The 26,439-nt window shown below is 42.7% G+C and overlaps 2 protein-coding genes across 2 annotated transcripts in view; one reads left to right on the forward strand and one right to left on the reverse strand.

The window, feature by feature from the left end:
- The first annotated feature begins 728 nt into the window (after positions 1–728).
- Positions 729–8,504, forward strand: rab5ab (RAB5A, member RAS oncogene family, b). The gene is made up of 6 exons (XM_021594422.3): positions 729–951; positions 1,917–2,145; positions 2,368–2,519; positions 6,499–6,621; positions 6,761–6,854; positions 6,967–8,504. The coding sequence occupies exons 2-6, from the start codon at positions 1,980–1,982 to the stop codon at positions 7,080–7,082; spliced, it is 651 nt and encodes a 216-aa protein (XP_021450097.2). The 5' UTR covers positions 729–951; positions 1,917–1,979; the 3' UTR covers positions 7,083–8,504.
- An 11,835-nt stretch (positions 8,505–20,339) lies between these two features.
- Positions 20,340–26,439, reverse strand: part of znf385d (zinc finger protein 385D) — a 46,971-nt gene continuing 40,871 nt past the window's right edge. The window contains exons 5-8 of the mRNA XM_036973300.2: positions 24,220–24,570; positions 23,773–23,954; positions 22,646–22,747; positions 20,340–21,864 (exon numbers count right to left, since the gene is read on the reverse strand). Coding sequence (XP_036829195.1) covers positions 21,619–21,864; positions 22,646–22,747; positions 23,773–23,954; positions 24,220–24,570 — 881 coding nt within the window. The 3' untranslated portion in view covers positions 20,340–21,618. The remainder of the gene's footprint in view (positions 21,865–22,645; positions 22,748–23,772; positions 23,955–24,219; positions 24,571–26,439) is intronic.

Below are 26,439 nucleotides of genomic sequence, written 5' to 3' on the forward strand. Positions count from 1 at the left end.
GTGATTTAGAATGTATTGAATAATTAAAGTTTTTGTAAAAAAAAAAAATATATATAATGTAATGACTTGTCTTTGAAACTGATGAATGGAAACAATTTTTTCAGACCCAAACTAAGAAATGTTAAAGAAACAATGGTTAAATCCCAACCAACCCCAATTAAGAACCTGTATGATTATGAACATTTCAAATGCATGCCCATGTTTGCCTTTAGCCTACACTTTGGCAGTATGGCATGTTATGACATAAAGTTTGCTACGTCATATGTTACAAAGGTTTTTTGTGAATTAGTTAGCACACTTGTGTAACATTTCCTCTTTGCCTTATAAAACGATTAGTTTCCCTGATCCTTTCATTAAAGAGCCAATCTGCAGTTGCTACATCGATTTTTGGACTTGTAAATTAATTATATGTACCAATTATTTCTTTAAGAATATAACTTATAAATGCCTATTGAACTTAGTTCAACTGTCGGACCCCACCAGAACCCTAAATATACGTTTGTTTTACTCCAACAAAGTAAATGTAAACAAACGTTGTATAACCTCAAAACATAGTTAAAACTATAATGTTGATACCATGGATGGCCAGTCCGGTATCCATAGATCTGTCTATTAATTTGAGAGCTGTTACATTTCTCCAGTCCCATCCCTCAGATTTGACCGAAACAGTGGCGGGGTATGATGAACGCGTTGTTGTTTCAAGTGCAGATTGCCCCTTTAACACGTTCACAAATTGGAACATGTGTGTGTGATTGGTTTATTCTCAGTGCTACGTAGCCATTCGATCTATCATCATACACTGTGCCATGCAAAACAAACGGGAAGTTGGAAGAAGTGGGAAAGGGACAAGTTTTATGACATTTCTCGCCCTGTGAATATATTTGAGTGCCCGAAAATATTATTTTTTTGAAATCCATTCAGCTACCTAGCTAGTTAGTTAACTCGGATAGGGTAAGTAGATATCATTCTCGCTAGCTGATTTACCGGCAGAACTAGCTTGCTAGGCCGAAAGCTATGTTTTGTTAGCTAGCTCACATCAAATAATAAACCAACAGTTGACCCGTTCTTAATATACCGCTGTGAGTTGGTCATTGCAATGTGTATGTATATGTGTGGTTAGCTTCCTAGTTACTACGTATTTGCGTGTGTGAAGCAGGGTGAGGTGTGGTTCAACCTTATGTAGTTTACGAACAGTAAGACTGATAGCTTTCGTGTACGAGCTAGCTTAGCGAACTAGCTAAATTATTCAATATGTGTGTAGTTAGCTAGCTATAGTAAACTAGCTAGCAGCTAACAGTACACGTCATGCCACCTAATCTAAATAAAGCTAGTTATCTAGCTGTAACTGGCTGGCTATCTACCGTGAACTAGCTAGCTAGCTAACCAATTTGTCTAAAACAAGATTGAACCAATGGGTGGGACTGAGAAAGCTAATCATTATTTTTCGACGGACACAGTGCTTGTTGATAACAAGTTTGAGCCGCCATCCTAACTGACTAGCTAGCTAGTCAACACTGGTTATTAGTGGGCAAGACTTACGTAACACGAGTTCGAACCACATGTCTTCACTGCAATTATTTTTGGCTAGACATGGGCTTGTTATGTTTACTTGTTGGGTCAGTTAAGAAATAAGTGTAATATAGTCTTTGTAAACAAGTCTAACGTTACTAGCTAATAGCCAAGTGAAAGTCGTCGTCACATTTCCAAAGATTGTCTAGTTTTAAGTAGCTACATCCTGTGATTTAATGATATTACAATGATGATCAGAGACAAAGCTAATTGAATAATTTCTATCCAATTAAACGTCAAAGTTGATAATTATGTATTATTTTGTAGTTGCATTTGTTTTCCCCACACTACTTTATTCACTGTTGATCTGTTGACAATTTAAGTAATGTGACATCTCATTTTGGCAGTTCTAGGAGTGACCATACAAGCAGTACTTCTGCATCCAGAGAAAGAGACTGGGGTGTAAGGACATGGCAAGTAGGGGTGGTGCAACACGACCCAATGGGCCGAACACAGGCAACAAGATCTCCCAGTTCAAATTAGTACTCTTAGGGGAGTCCGCTGTGGGAAAGTCCAGTCTGGTACTTCGTTTTGTCAAGGGCCAGTTTCATGAATTCCAAGAGAGCACAATTGGAGGTAGGCTGATCTGACATCTTCTATTCATGTGTTAGTGGAATGGACCTAACCCAAAACCACTATATTTTTGTCCTGTGTTGATTCTCACTACATTCTGTAGGTTATGCAATCTCCCATGATATATATTAGTCCATTGTTGGAAACTGGACAGCCAGCTGTTTTTCTTATAGCCTACTGCAAACAAAATTCTAAATGCTGCAATGACTGTTATTCCCCTCCCAGCTGCCTTCCTGACTCAGACAGTATGTTTGGATGACACAACAGTCAAGTTTGAGATCTGGGACACAGCTGGTCAGGAGCGCTACCACAGCCTAGCACCTATGTACTACAGAGGTGCCCAGGCCGCCATCGTGGTCTACGACATAACTAACAAAGTGAGTCAGCAGCCAGGTTTATGCACTCTGTCACACATTATAAGAGACTTATAAATTAGGTACAGTGCATTTGGAAAGTATTCAGACCCTTTCCCTCAATCTACACACAATGTCCCATAATGACAAAGCGAAAACAGGGTTTTAGACATTAACATGTATTAAAAATAAAAAAACAGATACCATAATGACAAAGTGATTAAAAACAGAAATACCATATTTACATACGTTTGAAGTCGGGGGTTTACATACACCTTAGCCAAATACATTTAAACTCAGTTTTTCACAATTCCTGACATTTAATCCAAATAAAAATTCCCTGTCTTAGGTCAGTTAGGATCACCACTTTATTTTAAGAATGTGAAATGTCAGAATAATAGTAGAGAGAATGATTTATTTCAACTTTTATTTCTTTCATCACATTCCCATTGGGTCAGAAGTTTACATACACTCAATTAGTATTTGGTAGCATTGCCTTTAAATTGTTTAACTTGGGTCAAACGTTTCAGGTAGCCTTCCACAAGCTTCTCACAATAGTTTAGGTGAATTTTGGCCCATTCCTCCTGACATAGCTGGTGTAAATGAGTCAGGTTTGTAGGCCTCCTTGCTCACACACGCTTTTTCAGTTCTGCCCACACATTTTCTATTTGATTGAGGTCAGGGCTTTGTGATGGCCACTCCAATACCTTGACTCTGTTGTCCTTCTGCCATTTTGCCACAACTTTGGAAGTATGCTTGGGGTCATTGTCCATTTGGAAGACCCATTTGCGACCAAGCTTTAACTTCCTGACTGATGTCTTAAGATGTTGCTTCAATATATCCCCATATTTTTCCTCCCTCATGACGCCATCTATTTTGTGAATTGCACCAGTCCCTCCTGCAGCAAAGCACCCCCACAACATGATGCTGCCACCCACATGCTTCACGGTTGGGATGGTGTTGTTCGGCTTGCAAGCCTCACCCTTTTTCCTCCAAACATAATGATGGTCATTATGGCCAAACAGTTATATTTTTGTTTCATCAGACGAGAGGAAATGTATCCCAAAAGTACAATCTTTGTCCCCATGTGCAGTTGCAAACCTTAGTCTTGCTTTTCTATGGCTGTTTTGGAGCAGTGGCTTCTTCCTTGCTGAGCGGCCTTTCAGGTTATGTCGATATATGACTTGTTTTACTGTGGATATAGATACTTTTGTACCTGTTTCCTCCAGCATCTTCACAAGGTCCTTTGCTGCTGTTCTGGGATTGATTTGCACTTTTCGCACCAAAGTACATTCATCTCTAGGAGACAGAACGCGTCTCCTTCCTGAGCTGTATGACGGCTGCGTGGTCCCATGTTGATTATACTTGTGTACTATTGTTTGTACAGATGAACGTGGTACCTTCATGCGTTTGGAAATTGCTCCCAAGGATGAACCAGACTTGGAGGCCTACCATTTTGGGGTCTTGGCTGATTTCTTTTGATTTTCCCATGATGTCAAGCAAAGAGGCACTGAGTTTGAATGTAGGCCTTGAAGTGCATCCCCAATTGACTCAAATTATGTAAATTAGCATATCAGAAGCTTCTAAATCCATGACATAATTTCTGGAATTTTCCAAGCTATTTAAAGGCACAGTGGATTTGGGATACAGTGAATTATTAGTGAAATAATCTCTGTAAACAATTGTTGGAAAAATTACTTGTCATGCACAAAGTAGATGTTTTAACCGACTTGCCAACTTAACAAGACATTTGTGGAGTGGTTGAAAAACGGGTTTTAATGACTCCAACCTAATTATGTTAACTTCCGACTTCAACTGTAAGTATTTAGACCCTTTGCAATGAGACTCGAAATTGAGCTCCAATGCATCCTGTTTCCATTGATCATTGTTGAGATGTTTCTACAACTTGATTGGAGTCCACCTGTGGTAAATTAAATTGATTGAACATGATTTGGAAAGGCGCACACCTGTCTGTAAAAGGTCCCACAGTTGACAATGCATGTCAGAGAAAAAAACCAAGCCATGAGGTCGAATGAATTGTCCGTAGATATCCGAGACAGGATTGTGTCGAGGCACAGTTTTGGTCGAAAGGTACCAAAACACTTCTGTAGCATTGAAGGTGGCCTCATCAGTGGCCTCATCATTTTTAAATGGAAGAAGTTTGGAACCACCAAGACTCTTCCTAGAGCTGGCCGCCCGGCCAAACTGAGGAATCGGGGGAGAAGGGCCTAGGCCAGGGAGGTGACCAAGAACCTGATTGTCACTCTGTCAGAGCCTGAGTTCCTCTGTGGAGATGGGAGAACCTTCCAGAAGGACTAGTATCTCTGCAGCACACCACCAATTAGGCCTTGATGGTGGAGTGGCCAGATGGAAGCCCCTCTTCAGTAAACGGCACATGACAGCTCGCTAAAGGAATATCCGACCATGACAAACAAGATTCTCTGGTCTGATGAAACCAAGATTAAACTCTTTGGCCTGAAGGCCAAGTGTCACATCTTGAGGGAACCTGGCACTATCCCTATGGTTGTGGCAGCATCATGCTGTGGGGATGTTTTTCAGCTGCAGGGACTGGAAGATTAGTCATGATCGATGGAAATATGAACAGAGAAAAGTACAGTGAGATCATTGATGAAAACCTGCTCCAGGGGGCTCAGGACCTCAGACTGGGGTGAAGGTTCACCTTCCAACAGGACAATGATCCTAAGCACACATCCAAGAAAACACAGGAGTGGTTTTGGGACAAGTCTCTGGATGTCCTTGAGTGGCCCATTCAGAGCCCGGACTTGAACTCGATTGAACTTTTCTGGAGAGACCTGAAAATAGCTCCCCATCAAACCTGACAGAGCTTGACAGGGTTCAAGTCAAGTGTGCCAAGCTTGTAGCGTCATACCCAAGAACACTTGAGGCTGTAATCTTTGCCAATGGTGCTTCAACAAAGTACTGAGTAAAGGATCTGAGTACTTATGTAAATGGGATATTTTTTGTTCTTTAATAATAAAAAATAAAAAATTTGCAAAAATTTCTATGCCTGTTTTTGCTTTGTCATTATGGGGTATTGTGTGTAGATTTTATGAGGGGGAACAAACAATTGGATCCATATTAGTATAAGACTGTAACGTAACAATATGTGGAAACTGTCAAGGGCCGAATACTTTCCGAATGAACTGTATAGCATTAGGTACAGCTGAAGACATTTAGTGAAAATTTAGCTGGAGTTTGACGATTATGCCCTATATGAGAATAGTTGAGAATCTGAAGAAAAGATTGAGAAAAAGGCTAGCCTCGTTTTGCTGACATGTTTTCAAGCACTTTTCTGTAGTTCTTAGATTTGACAAGTCTAAAATATCCCTATTCATTTAATTTGGTCCTAACAAACCTGTCACATCTAGGGTACTTTTGTTTTAACAACTTAATTGAGGGGCTGTCAATGTTTTGACCCCTAGTTGCACCACACTTTCCCAAACCATCTTTCTGTTCAATGTGTAAATGTATATGTTATGTTGTAAATGTTTCTGATACCCTGTGCCGCTATTTTGGCCAGGTCTCTCTTGTAAAAGAGATTAACAAACCTGGTTAAAAAAATAAAAGAGCAACTCCAATGAGAAATTCTATTTTGATCCCCATGTCTGATTTTGCTCTATTTGCTGAGACGTTTGCTGAGAAGTTGTTAGAACATTGTATTCCATGGAAATAAGATGTCAAAAGAGCTTGGTTTTCTAACTCAAAGTTTTGTACACAAATCTTAAGCCAATGTTTGGAGCAGAGCATGACTTCAACTCAGCAATATGATACATCTCGTTGACGAACTCCCCATACATGTAAGCTGGGGAACATTATCTAATTGTCATATTTTATAGATGTTCTCCTTTAACGAGACCACGTCTTGGATATCCTGCAAAGTCAATCGCATAACCAGGGAATGAAGGGAGTGGTTGTGTTGTCATTCTTCTGCAAGGACCTTGTTATTTTCTGACTTAATCTCTCATCCTCTGCTGTTTGCCAGGAGTCCTTTGCACGAGCAAAGAACTGGGTTAAGGAGCTTCAGAGACAAGCCAGTCCAAATATTGTAATAGCGTTGGCTGGGAACAAAGCTGACCTTGCAAACAAACGAGCATTGGATTTTCAGGTTTGTGCCAGTGAATTTGCTATTGAACATTACACTGTGCTAGTTTTATTCTCATTGGAGTCATCATACAATTTGACCTATAAGGCAGTTAAACACAACCTTTGTTGCATATTGACTGATTTTGGTGGTTTTCTTCCAGGATGCCCAGTCATACGCAGATGATAACAGTTTACTGTTCATGGAAACATCAGCAAAGACCTCTATGAATGTTAATGAAATGTTCATGGCTATTGGTAAGTGTTTTATGTTCCATGTTCATTACACTTAGTTTGAAAATGTTAAAGATTCTATCAATCTGATAATAGATACATATGTCATACATTTTTTTCCCCTATTGCTTCACAGCAAAGAAATTACCCAAGAACGAGCCTCAAGCTGCCGGAGCGAACAGTGGACGGAACCGGGGAGTGGATCTTACGGAGACAGCTCAGCCAGCCAGCCGCTCCTGCTGCAGTACCTAAACCTGGCCCACTCTTCCTAACTCTGAATCACATCTGGACATGGTGTTCCCCTTCCTGACATCAGACCTTCCACCTCTCGTCCTTTCTCCTGGGAATAGCTGAAGACTCTGTATAGCTGCATTTCTAATACTTTGTTTGGTTTTACTTTTCATTTTAAAGTGTATATCAGTATAATGTATGCATGTATCACTACAAGGCCTAAAACATTTTTTTATTTTATTTTTTTACTTCAGTTGGAAGACTAGCCCCTACGAGAGAGAGTAAGCAGTGTGTGTGTGTGACTGATTCCCTGAAGAGAAAGTGTAACCTAGGTCATAGGGTTATTGGACTGGGGGTAAAAGTGAGTTGAGTGTCCTTCCAACCAGAACAAATCAAATTCCCCCATTGTGAAATGCCTGGAGGCTATGACAGTTTGTACTGGGTATAATACCATTATTGAAGCAGTGTCAGGTAAGGACTATCAAATCAAGCATTCCCCCTTGCACCTGCTGCCGAGATGATGACATCTCCGTCTGCAGAGAAGTTTGGCAAGAACATCCAACGCCATTACACCACTGGCCCACTGCAACCGGTTGAATAGGATAAAAGGGTGGTTTTGTGATTGGATGGCTGGTGACTCTGCAAGTGTGTCACATCTATGATGACTGCCTTGTGCATCATGGGAAGTCCTTCAAACCACAATATTCTCTGGTTGATACATTGATTTAAGGAAGAACACTGAGACAGTTGGACATGCTCAGACAAGTTTTGTAAAATGTCTTGCTAACATAACACCTAACATATGACTAGTCCTTTGTTTCCCCAAACTGTTATTGTTCAGTTATCAACTTGTCAGAATTAGTGGTGTTTAAAAGTAGGCCTCAAACCATGCACCAACATAAGTCTTGACTATTACCTATCATCAGTCTGTGGAATATTACTCTGTTATATAGGGTGTTGCAATGTTGTCTTCTACCAATACAGCTTGGAGGGCATAAGCTTGTCAGGAAAGTATCTAGAGATTCCGAACAATTTTACAGTACACCAATGTAGGTCTAGGTCTGCTATTGGTTTGTTACCTTGTCACAAACAAACTGGTTAAATGCTAATCAATGGTGTTCTTTTTAAATATGTAGTGTTATTAACAATTCAATTGTATCTCCTGTGTCTTGTTACTTTTCTCAATGGTCTGTTCATATTTGAGAGGACTATTGCATTGCACAATTGTTGGTTATAATTTTAATTAATGCTTGGCCATTACAATTTATAAAACTGATGCACTGTGTCGGACTTGCTAACCTATTGCCTCAAACAACCGGACGTGGTACTAACTGACTGGTAGTCTTTCTGAAGCCAGGTGGATTTAACAATGTCAAACATGACTAGTGAAGGACTGATCAGTTTGAGTGTGAGGGTACAAGTCAATAAATTAGGTATATTGTATGCCTTTATGTTTTTGATATCACAAGAAATGCAAGAGCTATTCATTCTCTGCAAAACTTGAAAAATTGGTCTGAAGTTATAATTGCGTGGTATTTGTTTGGTTTGTCAACTCCTTTGAGAGTATTTTCTCTGAGCACATCCAACCCCTGAATAAGTATGACCATGACTGAAATGTTTTCCTTTGAACCTGAGACCAACACTGTGTCCATTAGCTCTCTACAAATGTCAGCTGCAAGGCACTCGTAGTTCAAGGTGAGATTCTTCAGACTGTCAGCCATAGTTTCCTTCACATTGACCTCACTGCTGCAGGACTGAGGATTTATTGTCTCTCTGTTTCCTCTGCATTTGCATATCTCTAGCTACCCCCCATAGTCTCTGGCATGTCCAACTCTGGTGGATTGTCCTCATCCTTGACACTGGAAGGTTCTTCAGTATCAAAAGTAGATGACCCTGGACTTGACTGAATCTGAAACGGACGAATCCTCAACAGTTTGCATGAGGCACAGGGTCTTCAATATTAATTTCTGTTGAGTCAACTCAATGACAGTCAGCTCTCTCAGCCACTGCGTGATCATCCAATACTTCCCAGAGGTCACTGGACGCTAGGACCAGCAGCTGGTAGGATGGGTCCGTGGGCAGCGACACAGAGTAAGGCACAGGGATGACTGACTTCATCTTGCGATCGCCATAATGACTAAGCACTCGGGTGGCCTTGGTCAGCCCCTCCACCAGACCGTGCTGTTTGTTGATGCTGATTGTCTCTCCGGACCAGAGGATGTGTTTACGCTCCTTAGGGTTCAAATGTATTTATAAAGCCCTTCTTACATCAGCTGATATCTCAAAGTGCTGTACAGAAACCCAGCCTAAAACCCCAAACAGCAAGAAATGCAGGTGTAGAAGCACAGTGGCTAGGAAAAACTCACTAGAAAGGCCAGAACCTAGGAAGAAAACTAGAGAGGAGCCAGGCTATGAGAGGTGGCCAGTCCTCTTCGATTATAACAACATGGCCAAGATGTTCAAATGTTCATAGATGACCAGCAGGGTCAAATAAAAATAATCACAGTGGTTGTCGAGGGTGCAACAGGTCAGCACCCCAGGAGTAAATGTCAGTTGGCTTTTCATAGCCGATCATTCAGAGTATCTCTACCTCTCCTGCTGTCTCTAGTGAGTTGAAACAGCAGGTCTCGGACAGGTAGTGTGTCCGCTTAACAGGTCAGGGTTCCACAGCAGCAGGCAGAACAGTTGAAACTGGAGCAGCAGCACGGCCAGGTGGACTGGGGACAGCAGGAGTCATCAGGCCAGGTAGTCCTGAGGCATGGTCCTAGGGCTCAGGTCCTCCAAGAGAAAGAAAGAGAATTAGAGAGAGCATACTTAAATTCACACATGACACCGGATAAGACAGGATAAATACTCCAGATATAACAGACTGACCCTAGCCCCCCGACACATAAACTACTGCAACATAAATACTGGAAGCTGAGACAGGAGGGGTCAGGAGACACTGTGGCTTCATCCGACGATACCCCCGGAGAGAGTCAAACAGGCAGGATATAACCCCACCCACTTTGCCAACGCACAGCCCCCACACCACTAGAGGGATATCTTCAACCACCAACTTACCATCCTGAGACAAGGCTGAGTATAGCCCACAAAGATCTCCGCCACTGCGCCACTGGGGGGGGGAAGATCACGTCAGTGACTCAACCCACTCAAGTGACGCACCCCTCCTAGCGACGGCATGTAAGAGCACCAGTAAGCCAATGACTCAGCCCCTGTAATAGGGTTAGAGGCAGAGAATCCCAGGGGAGAGAGGGGAACCGACCAGGCAGAGACAGCAAGGGCGGTTCTTCACCTTCGCACTCCTGGAACAGACTACACTCAATCATAGGACCTACTGAAGAGATGAATCTTCAACAAATACTTGAAGGTTGAGACCGAGTCTGCGTCTCTCACATGGGTAGGCAGACCGTTCCATAAAAATGGAGCTCTATAGGAGAAAGCCCTGCCTCCAGCTGTTTGCTTAGAAATTCTAGGGACAGTTAGGAGGCCTGCGTCTTGTGACCGTAGCGTACGTGTAGGTATGTACGGCAGGACCCAATCGGAAAGATAGGTAGGAGCAAGCTCATGTAACGCTTTGTAGGTTGGCAGTAAAACCTTGAAATCAGCCCTTGCCTTAACAGGAAGCCAGTGTAGAGAGGCTAGCACTGGAGTAATATGATCAATTTTTTGGGTTCTGGTCAAGATTCTAGCAGGGCTGATTTTAGTGTTTAGCACTAACTGAAGTTTATTTAGTGCCTTAGCCGGGTAGCCGGAAAGTAGAGCAGTGCAGTAGTCTAACCTAGAAGTGAAAAAAGCAATTTTTCTGCATCATTTTTGGACAGAAAGTTTCAGATTTTTGCAATGTTACATAGATGGAAAAAAGCTGTCCTTGAAACAGTCTTGATATGCTCGTCAAAAGAGAGATCAGGGTCCAGAGTAACGCCGAGGTCCTTCACAGTTTTATTTGAGACGACTGTACAAAAAGTAAAAGTAGAAGTAAAAGTAAAGTAAAAGTAGAACATTTGCAGCCATCCACTTCCTCATGTCTAAAACACAGGCTTCCGGCGATGGCAATTTTCGGGCTTCGCCATGTTTCATCAAAATGTACAGCTGAGGGGCCTCCCAGGTGGCGCAGTGGTTAAGGGCACTGTACTGCAGCACCAGCTGTGCCATCAGAGACTCTGGGTTCGCGCCCAGGCTCTGTCGTAACCGGGTCCGTGGGGCAACGCACAATTGGCCTAGCATCATCCGGGTTAGGTAGGGCTTGGCCGGTAGGGATGTCCTTGTCTCATCACGCACCAGCGACTCCTGTGGCAGGCCGGGCGCAGTGCGCGCTAACCAAGGTTGCACTGTGTTTCCTCCGACACATTGGTGCTTCCGGGTTGGATGCGCGCTGTGTTAAGAAGCAGTGCGGCTTGGTTGGGTTGTGTATCGGAGGACGCATGACTCGTCTCTCCCGAGCCCGTACGGGAGTTGTAGCGATGAGACAAGATAGTAGCTACTAAAACAATTGGATACCACGAAATTGGGGAGAAAAAGGGGTAAAATTCAACAACAAAAAATGTACAGCTGTGTGTGTCACCCACATAGCAGTGAAAGTTAACATTATGTTTCCGGATGACATCACCAAGAAGTAAAATATATAGTGAAAACAATAGTGGTCCTAAAACGGAACCTTGAGGAACACCGAAATTTACAGTTGATTTGTCAGAGGACAAGCAGAGACAAACTGATATCTTTCCGACAGATAAGATCTAAACCAGGCCAGAACTTGTCCGTGTAGACCAATTTGGGTTTCCAATCTCTCCAAAAGAATGTGGTGACCGATGGTATCAAAAGCAGCACTAAGGTCTAGGAGCACGAGGACAGATTCAGAGCCTTGGTCTGATCCCATTAATAGGTATTTACCACCTTCACAAGTGCAGTCTCAGTGCTATGATGGGGTCTAAAACCGGACTGAAGCTTTTTGTATACATTGTTTGTCTTCAGGAAGGCAGTGAGTTGCTGTGCAACAGCTTTTTCAAAAATAATTGTGAGGAATGGGAGATTCGATATAGGCCGATAGTTTTTTATATTTTCTGGGTCTTTTTCAAGAGAGGCTTTATTACTGCCACTTTTAGTGAGTTTGGTACACATCCGGTGGATAGAGAACCTTTTATTATGTTCAACATAGTAGGGCCAAGCACAGGAAGCAGCTCTTTCAGTAGTTTAGTTGGAATAGGGTCCAGTATGCAGCTTGAAGGTTTAGAGGCCATGATTATTTCCATCATTGTGTCAAGATATATAGTACTAAAACACTTGAGTGTCTCCCTTGATCCTAGGTCCTGGCAGAGTTGTGCAGACTCGGGACAACTGAGCTTTGGAGGAATACGCAGATTTAAAGAGGAGTCTGTAATTTGCTTTGTAATGATCATGATCTTTTCCTCAAAGAAGTTCATGAATTTATCACTGGGTTGGAGGTGCTTTGTTCAGACGGAAGCCACTGCCTTGTTTGTACAGCAACGCATGGACTTTACCTGTGAAATCGGAATCAACAAGTGACGTTAATTGGAAATGTATAGTATTCAATGAATAAGACCTGTTCTGTATCATATTTGCAGTGTATTATCAGTATGCTAGTAAAATACTGACCACAGTCAGCAATGAGAATTCTTCCACCCTGTAACTCCTGTGAGGGCTTTGGTATATTACTCTCCTGTCCTGTACCCTGCTCCTTCTCGTCTGAGGAGGGCAGCCCACTGTCGATAAGGCAGAATAGCACTGTGCAGCCACTCCAGCGGATCTTGGAGGTCTCGTCCTTGCCAAGCCCCAGGAGCCGGTCCATCTTCCAGAAGGCTGTGGTGAAGGCTAGGTTCACCTGTTCCACTTTGGTCAGATTCTCCAGCTGCTTAGTGCCTAGGCCTAGTGCAATGTTCTGGGCTTGGCCTGGGTAAGGTCTGTTGTAGTATTCCTGGAACAGGGCCTCAAAGCGTGACAGTAGCTTCACCTGGTCCTTCTCCAAGGAGAGCAAGGGGTCCTGTTTGGAGAGTTGCTGCAGGACTAAAACAAGCATCTCCCTGGCTGCCGTAACTGCAGAAATTTGTCTGTGGAACCTGTCAAAGAACCTGAAAATGCTGGTCCCCTCTTTGCTTCCATACCCCTCATGGAAAACGGTCACACCCGCTGTTTTCTGTCATGCGCTGACAAAGTCCACACACTGGATCCTGACGCTGAAGCGGCTCTTACCTTTCTCCAGATTGGAAGATGGGATGCCATGTATATTGCTCCCACTGTGGTGGAGGGCATGGCGTAGGGAAGGATAGGGGCCTCCTGTGTCAGGACTGGAGTCAAAGGATTCCCCAGGGAGCTCCTCTATGGGAATACTGGAGTGAGAATTATTCAAAGAATGGGAATACAAACACAAACAAATCAGGGCTGAAATGTGTTGCCCTTTCATTTTCCATTTCACAAGTTTCATTATATTAGTAACAAAGAATTACTTATTTATCAAACTAGACTAGTGAATATTTCCAGATGTAATGTGAAGAGGTGTACCATGAGTCCATTTATGCTCGCCTCAAGTAATGGCAGTACTTTAGATTGGGTTCAGCTGTTTACTGGCCTTTCCACGGAAACAGTTTCCTTGGCAACTAAAGGCACTATGACAAAATTGTGCAGCTTGTGCAAGAGCCTTCCAAAGTTTTTTTTCCCCAGGGAATAAAATGAAGAAAGATGTTTGGTAGGCTTTTGGTCATTATGGACATTTAGAGTAAAGTAGGAGTCTTATTAATAGTGTTAAGGGGAAGGGGACAACAACAAAACAACAAAAATAGTACAGGCTTGTCAATTTACTTAAAGTACTTAAAGAGCTGGCTTTGTGCACCTGTATGCCCCTCTTTTATCCAACAGATGGCAGCAGTGGTACACTATTTCAAAGGGGACCATAAACCAATAAGAGTCAGTGTGAGCCAGCCTACCTTATAGGCTACTCTTGAAATGTTGACAAAATCTATAATTTCGTACTTGGAGTTTAATGAAATAATCCTTAAACAATTAGAATGAGAATTTCGCCTCCATACCATCGCTAAAGGCACCTTAAACACACTACATGACCAAAAGTATGTGGACACCTGCTCGTTGAACATCTTAATCCAAAATTATGGGCATTAATATAGATTTGGTCCCGCCTTAGGGGCTATCTTCCACTCTTCTGTGAAGGATTTCCACTAGATTGTGGAACATTGCGGTGGGGACTTGCTTCCATTCAGCCACAAGAGCATTAGTGAGGTCGGGCACTGATGTTGGGCAATTAGGCCTGGTTAACATTCGGCGTTCCAATTCATCCCAAAGGCGTTAGATGGGGTTGAGGTCAGGGCTCTGTGCAGGCCAGTCAAGTTCTTCCACACTGATCACGACAAACCATTTCTGTTCAGACCTCGCTTTGTGCACAGGGGGCAATGTCATGCTGAAACATGAAAGGGCCTTCCCCAAACTGTTGCCACAAAGTTGGAAGCACAGAATCATCTAGAATGTCATTGTATGCTGTAATGTTAAGATTTTCCTTCACTGGAACTAAGGGCCAGACCATTATTCCTCCTCCTCCACCAAACTTGACCGTTGACACTATGCATTGGGGCAGGTAGAGTTCTCCTAGGATCCGCCAAACCCAGATTTGTCTGTCAGACTGACAGATTGGGAAGCGTGATTCATCACTCCAGAGAATGCGTTTCCACTGCTCCAGAGTCCAATGGCGGCGAGCGTTACACCACTCCAGCCGTCGCTTGACATTGCGCATGGGGATCTTAGGTTTTTGTGGGCGTGCTCGGCCATAGAAAGCCATTTCATGAAGCTCCCGACGAGCAGTTCTTGTGCTGACGTTGCTTCCAGAGGCAGTTTGGAACTCGGTGGTCCGTCCGAGAACGGACGATTTTTACACGCTGCACGCTTCAGCACTTGGCGATCCCGTTCTGTGAGCTTGTGTGGCCAACCACTTCACGGTTGAGCCGTTGTTGCTCCTAGACATTTCCACTTCACAATAACAGCACTTACAGTTGACCTGGCGCACCTCTAGCAGGGCAGAAATGTTACAAACTGACTTGTTGGAAAGGTGGCATCCTATGACGGTGCCATGTTGAAAGTCACTTCAAAAAGGCCATTCTACTAACAATGTTTGTCTATGCAGATTGCATGGCTGTGTGCTTGATTATTAAACACCTGTCAGCAACGGGTGTGGCTGAAATAGCCGAATCCACTAATTTGAAGTGATGTCCACATACTTTTGTATTTATAGTGTACCTTACAGAACATTTGTGAAAATGTTGCTATAACACACTGCTGCAATGTACAGACATTACTGCATGACACAGACTCGATAGATCATTAGGGAAGCAGTGGGATGCAAGAATGTGTTCACTTCCTTCTTACCTTTAGGGGCTCCTGAGTGGCGCAGCGGTCTAAGGCACTGCATCTCAGTGCTAAAGGTGTCACTACAGACCCTGGTTTGATACCAGGCTGTATCACAACTGGCTGTTATTGGGAGTCCCATAGGGCAGTGCACAATTGGCCGGGATAGTCCATCATTGTAAATAACAATTTGTTCTTAACTGACTTGCCTAGTTAAATAAAATAAAACTGCAGTTGACATGAAACAAGGTGACACTTCCTGAAAGTCACAGCTGCTACCTGGCGTGATCTCCTTGTTTGGCGGCATGCATCACCTGTCCTAGATGTCATCACCATAGCCCTGAGATGTCACCTCCCTGACAGTTCTATTACCATGGTAACTCTCCTGGCCCTGCATACATTAGTGCTACATTTCTATGTCAGCGTTCAGGTGATGTGAATTTGACAGCAACACTGGAACTAACACAAATACCCAACGATCAGAATCAGGCAGTTGCCTGCAGAGATATGTCATCTATAGTAAGTTGTTTTTAAAAAAATGACTAAGCAAAATGTGTCATTGGTAAACAGTTTACATTATCTCCACTTTTAATAATAGCTTGAATATTTCCTGTCCACTAAATCTTAATAGGCACTTGACATTGATAGAGAACACTGAACACACACACACACACACACACACACACACACACACACACACACACACACACACACACACACACACACACACACACACACACACACTTATACAAGCTTTCTGCAGACCTTAAACAACCTTACACTCAGCCCAGGGGCACTTGAATTTTCTTAAGCACTCTATAAAGTGCATAACCTTGCCTTCTATATCATACCCAGCTTGGTTCTTTGGAAGTTGTGGGAACGTACATTTTTGGTTTCCCATTGGTTCTGGGAATTAAGGCATAAGTTTCCTGGCCGGTAAAACTAAACGTTTTTTAAACATTCTGAGAACAGAAGTGGGCAGCATACCACCCTGCATCCCACTGCTGGCTTGCCTCAGAAACTAACCAGGGTTGACCATGGTCAGTCCCTAGATTGGAGACCAGATGCTGCTGGAAGTGGTGTTGGAGGGCCAGTAGGAGGCACTCTTTCCTCTGGTCTGAAAAAAAGCAAATATCCCAGGGCAGTGATTGAGGATAGTCATGTATAGGGTGATGTCTTTCGGATGGGACGTTGTGGTCACTAAAGCTCCCATTGCACTTATGATAAGAGTAGGGGTGTTAATCTAAATTCAAAATCATAGACATGTAATTATCCCCAGCTTCCAATTGGCTCATTCATCCTCTCCTCTGTAACTATTCCCCAGGTTGTTGCTCTACATGAGAATTTGTTCTCAGTCAACGTAATGGTTAAAATAAAATGTTCCTGTTTACTCATAAAAAGTTTTACATTTTTGTCTATTCAAAAAGACCCCATTTCAAAGGAAACACGCACTCATTAATATCAGGTGTGGCCAATTAGTGGGCACATCTGAACACACTTAACAAGACAGAGGATAGAGAGAGTTTTGTTGACCCGGAGAACGGAATGTATATTCTTAATTCTGAGAACATGGCTTCAAATAGAACCACGAGGAAACCTGCAGAAAACGTTATGCTGAAGTACTGAAATTCCCACAGAAGAACGTTGTTTCTTAACGTTCTCAGAAAAATTTGAGTACATTATTTTGAATGGAACCATGAGGAAACCTTTAAGAAATGTTATGCTGAAGTACTGAAATTCCCTCCTAAGAAGCATATGGTTCTCAGAATATTTCGCTCTAGCTGGGTATCCTGCACCTTTCCTAGAATGTTGTATGCAAAATAATCATAAGACAACCACGCTCTCACCAAGCTCAAAGAAACATATGGTTCTCAGAACGTTATGTGCTAGCTGGGTAGTTACTGCACACCCAGTGCCCTTTTATAGGTAGGCTACTCCTCCCATATTGCCTCAGCCTTATTAATATGTTCTATTGGAACACTTATTTGGTTCCTAGAGGAGACATGGAGCAGTATAAGCATTTATAACCTCATACTGGCTGATATATCGGCCAGTCGCTGACATGGAACCCTTTTACTAGTTCTCTGTCCTTGTAATTTACAGCACCTCTCAGATCCGTTCAGTCCCGTCCAACACGTCCTCTGTGTGTTTATGTGCAGCAGGTTATTCATTAAGGTCACAGTCTCCGTCTCACTTGAGTGACATCTGTTTGAGCCAATAATGAATGGCTCAATAATTGATGTGGCCAAGGAGAGCAAGGCAAGGGCGGGTCAAATAACTGAATATACTAATTTAGTATGAGGGGTCAGCCAGTAGTAATCTGAGCTAACAGAGTAAGGGTTTCTGTATGCATGCAATGAATCCATGACAACATTAGTAATCATGTAGACTAGTATTATTTCTTTATTTGTATACTAATTGAGCCAATTTGATATTGGACACGACAAAGCCTCGGAAAGAAGGGGGATTTGGCGCCAATGGGAGACGTCAACAATAGCTATCCTGTACAATGTGGAGAGCAGAGAACTTAGGTGGACTATTCGTTTGCCTCGGTGTTGCTTGTAAATGCTTTCCTTAAATTATGTTTGGATCTCAGTTCCATTCAAACAAACTAATTCCAACACATTTGGAGAAACCTGTTTGTAATGTTGTTGTGTCTTGGTCAATCTGAACTGCATGGTAACCATAGCCGAAGCTTGTTGGCTTTGTTCTCATTTTTAAAACGTTATTGTCAAGGTCAAAGGTACTGTATAGCTCTTTAAGACAGGAAAACAAAAGGTAAACTGTACATTTTGTTCTGTGTTCTGACCTATGTTTGACATTAGGGTCGGGAGGTATACATTTGAATGGATTGCAATTGTTGTTTTGAGCACTCCAATATTTCTACCTTCTCACAAAAGTATTTGACTGGGACTTCTAATCAAATCCCTATCCTAACTTGAACCACGAAAGGCATGAAAGCAGTCTGCTGAAACATGAAGAGACTGTAAGAACCAACTGGCATGTGATGCAGGTGTTCAGTCTAAGATAACAGCAACAGGTTTCAAAACTGTATAAAACCTGATGGAAGAAATATATCAACGTTCTCATGGACGGGGAATGTTAATTGAGGCATTTATCATAATGTGGAATCCGAGGTGAACACGGACAGACACGCTGTCTGAATCTGCCCTTGTGTCCCAAGGGTATCCGACTTCAGATCCTGTTCCTACTCTGTTACTACACATCTCCCTGCCTGTACATTAGTCCTCCAGCACGGCATTGCTTTCTACAGCCTACAAGAGAGAAAGGGAAAACAACTCAATAGAAGCGATAGTGCAATGAACTTCTGTCTTTTTTTAAGATGACAGAAAACCACCAGCTATTCGTTCAGCAGTGTGTGCTACTGCATATAAACATGCCTGCGGTTATCAATCCACAGCCCACCAGATCAATTCTTCCCCTCTTTCAATCACAAAAGGAATGTTTTCTGTCGTCAGAGAAAAAGACAGGTTAACACCCCTCTAAATGAAGAGCAAAAGATATCTGAAGTTTGGTTGGCATCAAGTATGAAGCGATTCGTCAATCCAATCTGTGGTTTTCTCAGGAGATCTAGTAAAACGGGTGATAAATGTAAGGTGATAATATTTTGGAAATAAGTCCCTCTGTATGGTACTGTGTGGTACCAAGGAACCTCAATACCCATTTGTCACACACTCAATGGGCTCAGGCACATCAACTCACCTGTACCCCCTGCACACTGACTCGGTACCCGGTGCCCCCTGTATATAGCCTTCTTATTGTTATTCTTATTGTGTTACGTTTTATTTTAGTCTACTTGGTAAATACTTTCTTAACTCTTCTTGAACTGCACTGTTTGGTTAAGGGCTTGTAAGTAAGCATTTCATGGTAAAGTTTACACTTGTTGTATTCGGAGCATGTGACAAATCAAGTTTGATTTGATTTGAGTGGCGCGGCGGTCTAAGGCACTGCATCTCAGTGCAAGAAGCGACACTACAGTCTCTGGTTCGAATCCAGGCTGAATCACATCCGGCCGTGATTGGGAGTCCCATAGGGCGGGGCACAATTGACCCAGGGTCGTCCGGGTTTGACCGGGGTAGGCCGTCATTGTAAATGAGAATTTGTTCTTAACTGGCTTGCCTATTTAAATACATTTAAAAAAATGTCTCTCTGGTCATCAGGCAGCCTGCTGTATTGTTTTTGGAGCTGGATTAGGGTTGGAAGTAAGCTCTCTCTGGCTGGAGAGGGGAGTTGTGTATGTCAGGAATGTTGTCAGGAGTCATTTGGGCAGATATACTACAGACTGGGGATTGACGCACAGCCTTATGGGTTCATGGAAAGGACCACAGACAGACTGAACAACTGGCTACAATATGTACCTGATGACTTATAATGTTTTGGTGATATCAAATTGCTAGCGCCGAAACCTGTTTGACAACGATTTTAGGGGAAGCAAGCTGCAGGTTGACGTTTATTGTCATGAGTCTTGTCCTGGAAGCAGAACTGGATGATTTCCCCTTAGATAGTCCAGCCGCAATGTCCAAATTGTCTGTATTGTAAAAAAAAAAGCATGTTTTTTATTTTTATTTTTTTGTTGTTGCTTTTAGGTCTTCATTTAACGTTAGGGTTAGGTAAAACATCAGATTGTATTACTTTGTGGCTGTGCCAGCTAGTGATCACTCTGCAGAGCTGCCTCCAGAACAAGATTCATGACAAAAAACTCAGCAAGCAAGCTGAGAGCTTTCAATTGTGGTGTATGTCTCTATGACACTATGCCATGCAGGAGAGTGTGCATTTGACATTTGAGTCATTTAGCAGACGCCCTTATCCAGAGTGACTTACGGTAGTGCATACACTCTTCTACATGCATGTGCAACGGTACAGTCCCATTGGTGAATTGTAGGATCAAGAAAGTTAACAAAGTAAGACTCTTTTATTTGAAATGGTTCATCTTTTACACATTAACAGATATTATACACAAGCCTTAGTGGTCCCTTGAGCCCATGACGTGGTCATTCAGAATGGTTATTGGGTGTCAGCTGGGATGGCTTTAAGGTGGAGGGTAAGGTCACACACAAACACCCATATACACTCACACACATACGCACACACACAAAGAAACAAACACTTACACACTAACAGACACCTACACGTAATGCAAGAGGAACTACAACACATACTCTAGCCATCTAATGCACTGTAGACATCAACAGAGAGGGGACTTAAAGTGCAAACAGCAAAAGAGGAGATCCTTACCAGTCTTTTTTTACAAACATGAGTGATAGCTACCTCCACTGAAGCAATGATCTTAGTGCGCCACTATCTTTACAAATATGATATCCCTATAGCACAATTATAGCTCAAACGGTGCCTTGTATTAGACAGAAATGACACTGCATAGTTCACCGGTTTGTCTTATACATTATTGCAGTACAATATAAGTCCTGTTCTTGGGTATGATTCATGGGTAAGAGAATGGCACATGAACGTGGGTGGCTGTGTGGGTACTACTAAGTATTAGCTACTATAGGAGGGGATTGTGATGAGTCAATGACTCAGTGAAGATGGGCGAGTAGATTCGACAGGGTGGTCCTACAGTAATGATGAGACCGGCCTGTAGTCCAGTTAAACAGGAGATGCAGGGTTAATGCTGTAGAGGAGTAGTAATCCAAATGGAATAGAGTGGGCAGTAGTCCAGATGTAATGCTTCAGGTTGACTGTAGTCCACATCTTTTGGTGAAGATGGTAGTCTTCAGAGGATACACACCAGGACGAATATCAGAATATCGGCTATTATTTCCCCACGATTCTACATGTTGGATCGTTCACACCCAGCAGGTGATCGCTAACACACCGCGGCCATCTGTTTATTTTAGCCGTTATTCGTTCCGGTGTGGTTCTTCTCTGAATGTAGGGGGAACAGCAGAGGGAAGGGGGACGCTGATCAATTCTGGGCCATTGATGGGATCCTTGTGAAATCCATAACGGGAGGTCTGGCCAGCCCAGTAGGGTTTATCTGTCAGTATGGGTTAAACAATTCCTCTGTGCCTATTATCCCCATATTCTGGTGAAGGTGGCCTGTGGTCCAAATGTATAGAGGGACAAGCAGAGGGAAGGGGACTCTGGTTCATAATAACTTCCGTGGCATGTCCGTCATGGGAAGTCCATAGAGTCTATAGGGTGGGGTTGTGAGTCAGTAGGGGGCAAACAGTAACTGTGTATGGGAGGTCCTGACAGGCCCGGGGGCGGGGCGGAGCAGGGCAGCAGGGAGGGTCTGTGTCTGAAAAAGGGTGGGGCCACGGGAGGGAGCGTGGGTGGAGCGGAGGCCGGGGAAGGCCGAGCCCATAGCTGCTGCTGCTGATGCCAATGCTGCCAGGTGAGCGGGCATTATCTGGGTTATCTGAGGTTGGCACAACTCCTTCCCCACTGTCAGCTTCACCTGGAGAGTGAGAGTGAGAGAGATAGAGAAAGAGAGAGTGCGAGAGAGAGAGACAGAGAGAGAGAGGCAGAGAGAGAGAGCGAGAGCGAGAGAGACAGAGAGAGAGAGACAGAGAGTGAGTGAGAGGGAGAGCGAGAGAGAGAGAACAAAAACTAAATCAGTGTCTGAGAGTATGGGTTTGAAGGTCAGTGGAGCCCTTTGAAATCGTCTTCTGTATTAGCGATAGGGTAATGGAGCTTCCTCTGAACACCAAGATGGAAATTGTTATGTGCTGTCAATCAACTGACTCATGTATTCTAACCTACTGGGAGGAATCTTTGCTCTTTCCATATAAAAGTGTCTCCTCTGGGTTAATACAGTTGAAGATGGGATTTAGAGGAGTCATTTCCCACAGATTGTCAACCCCTGGGCCTGGTCGCAAGTTATCTCTGTCTGCCACTTTATGAGACCCATGATGGAAACTTGACTTTTCCCTCACTTTTTTCTGCCATTTGGCCCCAGATGAATCCCCAATACATTACACCTTTAGCATGCTGGTCTCAGACCTTCATTTTTACTAGGCCTGTAAAGTCACAAACCGTATCAACTTCATATCCAGGGGCTATTGAATAAACAAATCATGAAGAACACTGTTTTAGATGACAAAACAAGAGAAAGAGATACCCTCAATCGTGTCTCTCACATCTTGGTGACATAGATTTGTGTAGTAGAGACTTTCTGATTGTTTAGGTGATTCCTATGATTCTGTATTTTGTCAGTATTGAGACAAGGAGGGACTTACTGGTTGTGTGGCCTGGCCTTTCGGGAGTTTACTGTAGGGACTGTATTTGGGTTTGGCCGGTTTGCCTGCCGCTCGGTCTTTGTGACGTCTGCTGCTGATGTGCTGGAGGAGTGTTGGAGAGGACAGTAAGGTTATATAGTAAGAAAGAGAGTGACTTACAAGTGATTGTTCCTAGATTTATTTAAACCTCTACAGGATCGGTGGGTCCCCTGCTTGGACGGTTGAGCTAACGTAGGCTAATGTGATTAGCATTGGTTGTAAGTAACAAGAACATTTCACAGGACACAGACATATCTGATATTGTCACAAAGCTTAAATTATTATTAATCAAACTGCACTGTCCAATTTACAGTAGCTATTACAGTGAAAGAATACCATGCTGTTGTTTGAGGAAAGTGCACAGTTATGAACTTGAAAATGTATTAATAAACCAATTATGCCCATTTGGGCAGTCCTGATACAACATTTTGAACAGAAATGCAGACATATTCTCCTACATTAATTTAACATTTCCACAAACGTCAAAGTGTTTCCTTTCAAATGGTAGCAAGAATATGCATACCCTTGCTTCAGGTCCCGAGCTACAGGCAGGTAGATTTGGGTATGTAATTTTAGGGGAAATTTGAAAAAAAGGACCAGATCCTTAAGAGTTAAGGGGGCTCTAAACGACCAAGGAGGACAGAACACCACTAATTGATTTGGAAGGGTTGTCAGCCGTAGAGGTACAAGAAAATTGCCAGTAAATGCAATATGTCAAAATTGCGTGATCAATGCGGCACTCTAAAAGTCCAAATATATATATAAAAAAACTTGAAGACATGTTCCATTCATCCAGTTTTGAAAGCCTACCTACTAATTTGTTTCTATTCATTTAGTGTAATCATTGCTTGAAAACTGTTTTCTGTCATTTCAAGGTTATATTACGTAGGCTTTGTAATCATTTCCAATTAGACACTACTTCAACAAACTCAAGAGAGACAGATACAGCTATACCACTGATAAGAAACATGACATTTTAAATATAGTGAATTCAAACAATTTCCATGAACCAAATTCACAATGTTCACTCATGGAACTGTGGTAATATACCATGGCTAATGTTCATGTAACACCCTGGTGTATCCCACCTGTTTTAGCTGTGTCTCGGAGTTGACGTGCACATCGCAGATCTCACAGTGAAATGTTTTGTTCTGCAGGCCCGTGGCTGCCTTGGTGGGCGGAGCTAGCTTGCTCTTGACCCCTGGCCGGGGGAAGGACTTGATGGAGCCCACACCACTCCTGGCCTCTAGCATGGTCTTGTGCTTCGTACCTGGATGATAAAATAGGAAAAAGTGAGCCACAATAAGGTCTTTCAAGCATTTGCATCCACAGTCCTTTGCCAATATTATGAAACAGTATTGAGAGGCACTGACATTATTTGCCAATGAATAGACCCTACCAATCAATTGATGGACATGATTGGCTGTGTTATTCACATTTACAGAAGAGTGAACTCTATTTAAGAGCTGCTATACAGGGTTAGCGATCGAGCCCCTCAGGGACAGGAGACCCTGAGAGGTGGGCAGATCTCTCACCGCTGTTATGAGCCTCCAGTTGGGATGCCGAGTTGACGGCCATCTTGCAGAGCGAGCAGTAGAGCAGACGCCTGGCTTTCTCTTCCTCCGTCTCCGGGTCTGTCTCAGCCTCTTGCTCCTCCTCCATGTCTGGTTCTATAGGTGAGCTGGGTTTGGGCGAGGCCCGGTCGTCCCATCCTGTAGCTGAGGTAGTCTCTGTCCCTGTGGATGAGTTGGGACTCGATGCCAGCGTAGGTGCCAGGGGTGGTAACATTGATGTCATGGGTGCCAGGGATGATGCCAGGGATCCCAGGGTTGGAGCCAGTGTGAGCACAGGAGATAGTGGTAGCGGCGATGCACCTGGAAAGCCATCTGCAGAGGGCGATAGATATGCTTTTTCAGCAGGGAAGGTAAATTAACATGTTACAAGACGACTACTGCACCAAAAATAATTGTCTCATGTAGAGAGATCAAAGTCATCCATGGATCAATAAGATCTGATGAGAGAAACAACACAAGTCGTTATAAAAAAAATACAGTGAACTGGCTCCTCATTTACCAAAATGACATTTTAGTCTCGGCAGCATCCCCTGATCGATGTCAATTCCTCTCAGTTCTCTCTACTGCAATGACACAGAGTGAAGATCGGCAGCCAAGGGAGTGAATCAATAGTGAATTATGTCGTGCTATTTTAGCGAACCACTATGTATGGCTCTTATTTATCCCAGTAGACGTGTCAGAGAAGCACAATAATGATGGGAGTTACAACATCACTAGACACACATTTATCACAGTCCAAGAACAAGCAATTCATTCACTTTCTGCTATTAAGGTGATTTTGAGAGCAGCCGTTAGTTTTGGTATGTAATTACAAACACAAAAAATGCTTTCATTTATTAGTGTTGATGAACGTAAAAGAATGAATGTGATTTGTGACAATTTAATGTCGTTGAGTATTGATCAATCTTCCAGTGCATGAATTATAATTGCTTATTCCATAAGATCTCAATTGAATTATTCGAAGACTTTGCATGAAGTTTCACATGACCATTGCTGAATCTTTTAACCATACCACGTGGTTAAACTCTTAGACTATCGATACCGACAGAAGAAGAACAAGTCTTTGAGATTAATTACTAGTCTGCAGCTAGGAATTCAGTATCATTGAACACGAAGAACGACAACCGCCGAAACATTCATTCTATAACGAAACTAATGAATGTCACTCTGAACAATCCACTCTAACCACAACCGAGAGGGAGAGAGACAGACAATTCTACAAAATAAACTTTTCACCAGCGATCAAGACGACACACTGAGCGTAAATATATATATTGATTGCAATTGTTCCCGAATGAGTGAGCAAGGATTAGCATTTCAGTTGTTATAATTATCACTCTGTAGTCGACCCCCACTTCCCTTTTGTCTAACAAGCCGCAATGCCGGTTTAGCCCACTAGGGCACATTCTTCTATAATTTCTTGTAACCACATTTACCTTGTTTGTTTGTTTGTTTATGCATTTCTGTGAATTACTTAGTTAGTAATAAATAAATGATTTAAGACAATTGATGTATGGATGACTCATAGTGAAGACTGGGTTCGTGCAGATAACCACCAATTTATGACGTTTGGAATGAGACTAATGTGAGGTAAAGTAAATAATTATTGATCAGATCAAATATCTGAAAAGTTATTTTAGGAAATTATAACTTTGTAATCTGAATATTTTTCCTTGGTGCCCCGACTTCCTAGTTAATTACAGTTACATGATTAATCAGTTGATCGCGTAATACTAATTACAGAGAATCTTTGATAAAAACTAAAAGTCTTCAATTTAATGATAGTAAAGACACGACATCACCATAATTAGCATTTGGGTGAATCTTTAATTGGATAGTAATTGATGGTGGGCTTCACATTGTCACCGTTGAATACTGTTTATGCTAAGAGGAAAACAATAACAGTGCCCTCACCCCCTGCAATTATCATCCAGCTACTCCCAGACTTCTCTTGAGTGCCAGGTATCAAAACACCCCGCAGTCACACTAAGCCAATCACTCAATCAAAGCCAACTCACTAGAGACCAAGAGCTGTCGACCTACCTCCTTCTGCGGGCAGGTTTTCAGCACAAGATAATGATTTGATTTGTCCTTGAAAAGCAGGGTTAAATGTGTTTTTGTAGTTTGTCTGTCAACATACATGTATTGTGCTTGCATGCGCACATGTGTGTCTCTATACAT

Source organism: Oncorhynchus mykiss, chromosome 3 (genome assembly GCF_057628025.1).
Source record: "Oncorhynchus mykiss isolate SJ-2025 chromosome 3, ASM5762802v1, whole genome shotgun sequence".
Classification (NCBI taxonomy): Eukaryota; Metazoa; Chordata; class Actinopteri; order Salmoniformes; family Salmonidae; genus Oncorhynchus; species Oncorhynchus mykiss.

Coding starts and splice junctions, on each gene's coding strand:
- rab5ab (XM_021594422.3), top strand. CDS start 1,980: ATGGCAAGTAGGGGTGGTGCAACACGACCCAATGGGCCGAACACAGGC. Junction 2,146..2,367: donor CCAAGAGAGCACAATTGGAG/GTAGGCTGATCT, acceptor TTCCCCTCCCAG/CTGCCTTCCTGACTCAGACA. Junction 6,855..6,966: donor TGAAATGTTCATGGCTATTG/GTAAGTGTTTTA, acceptor ATTGCTTCACAG/CAAAGAAATTACCCAAGAAC.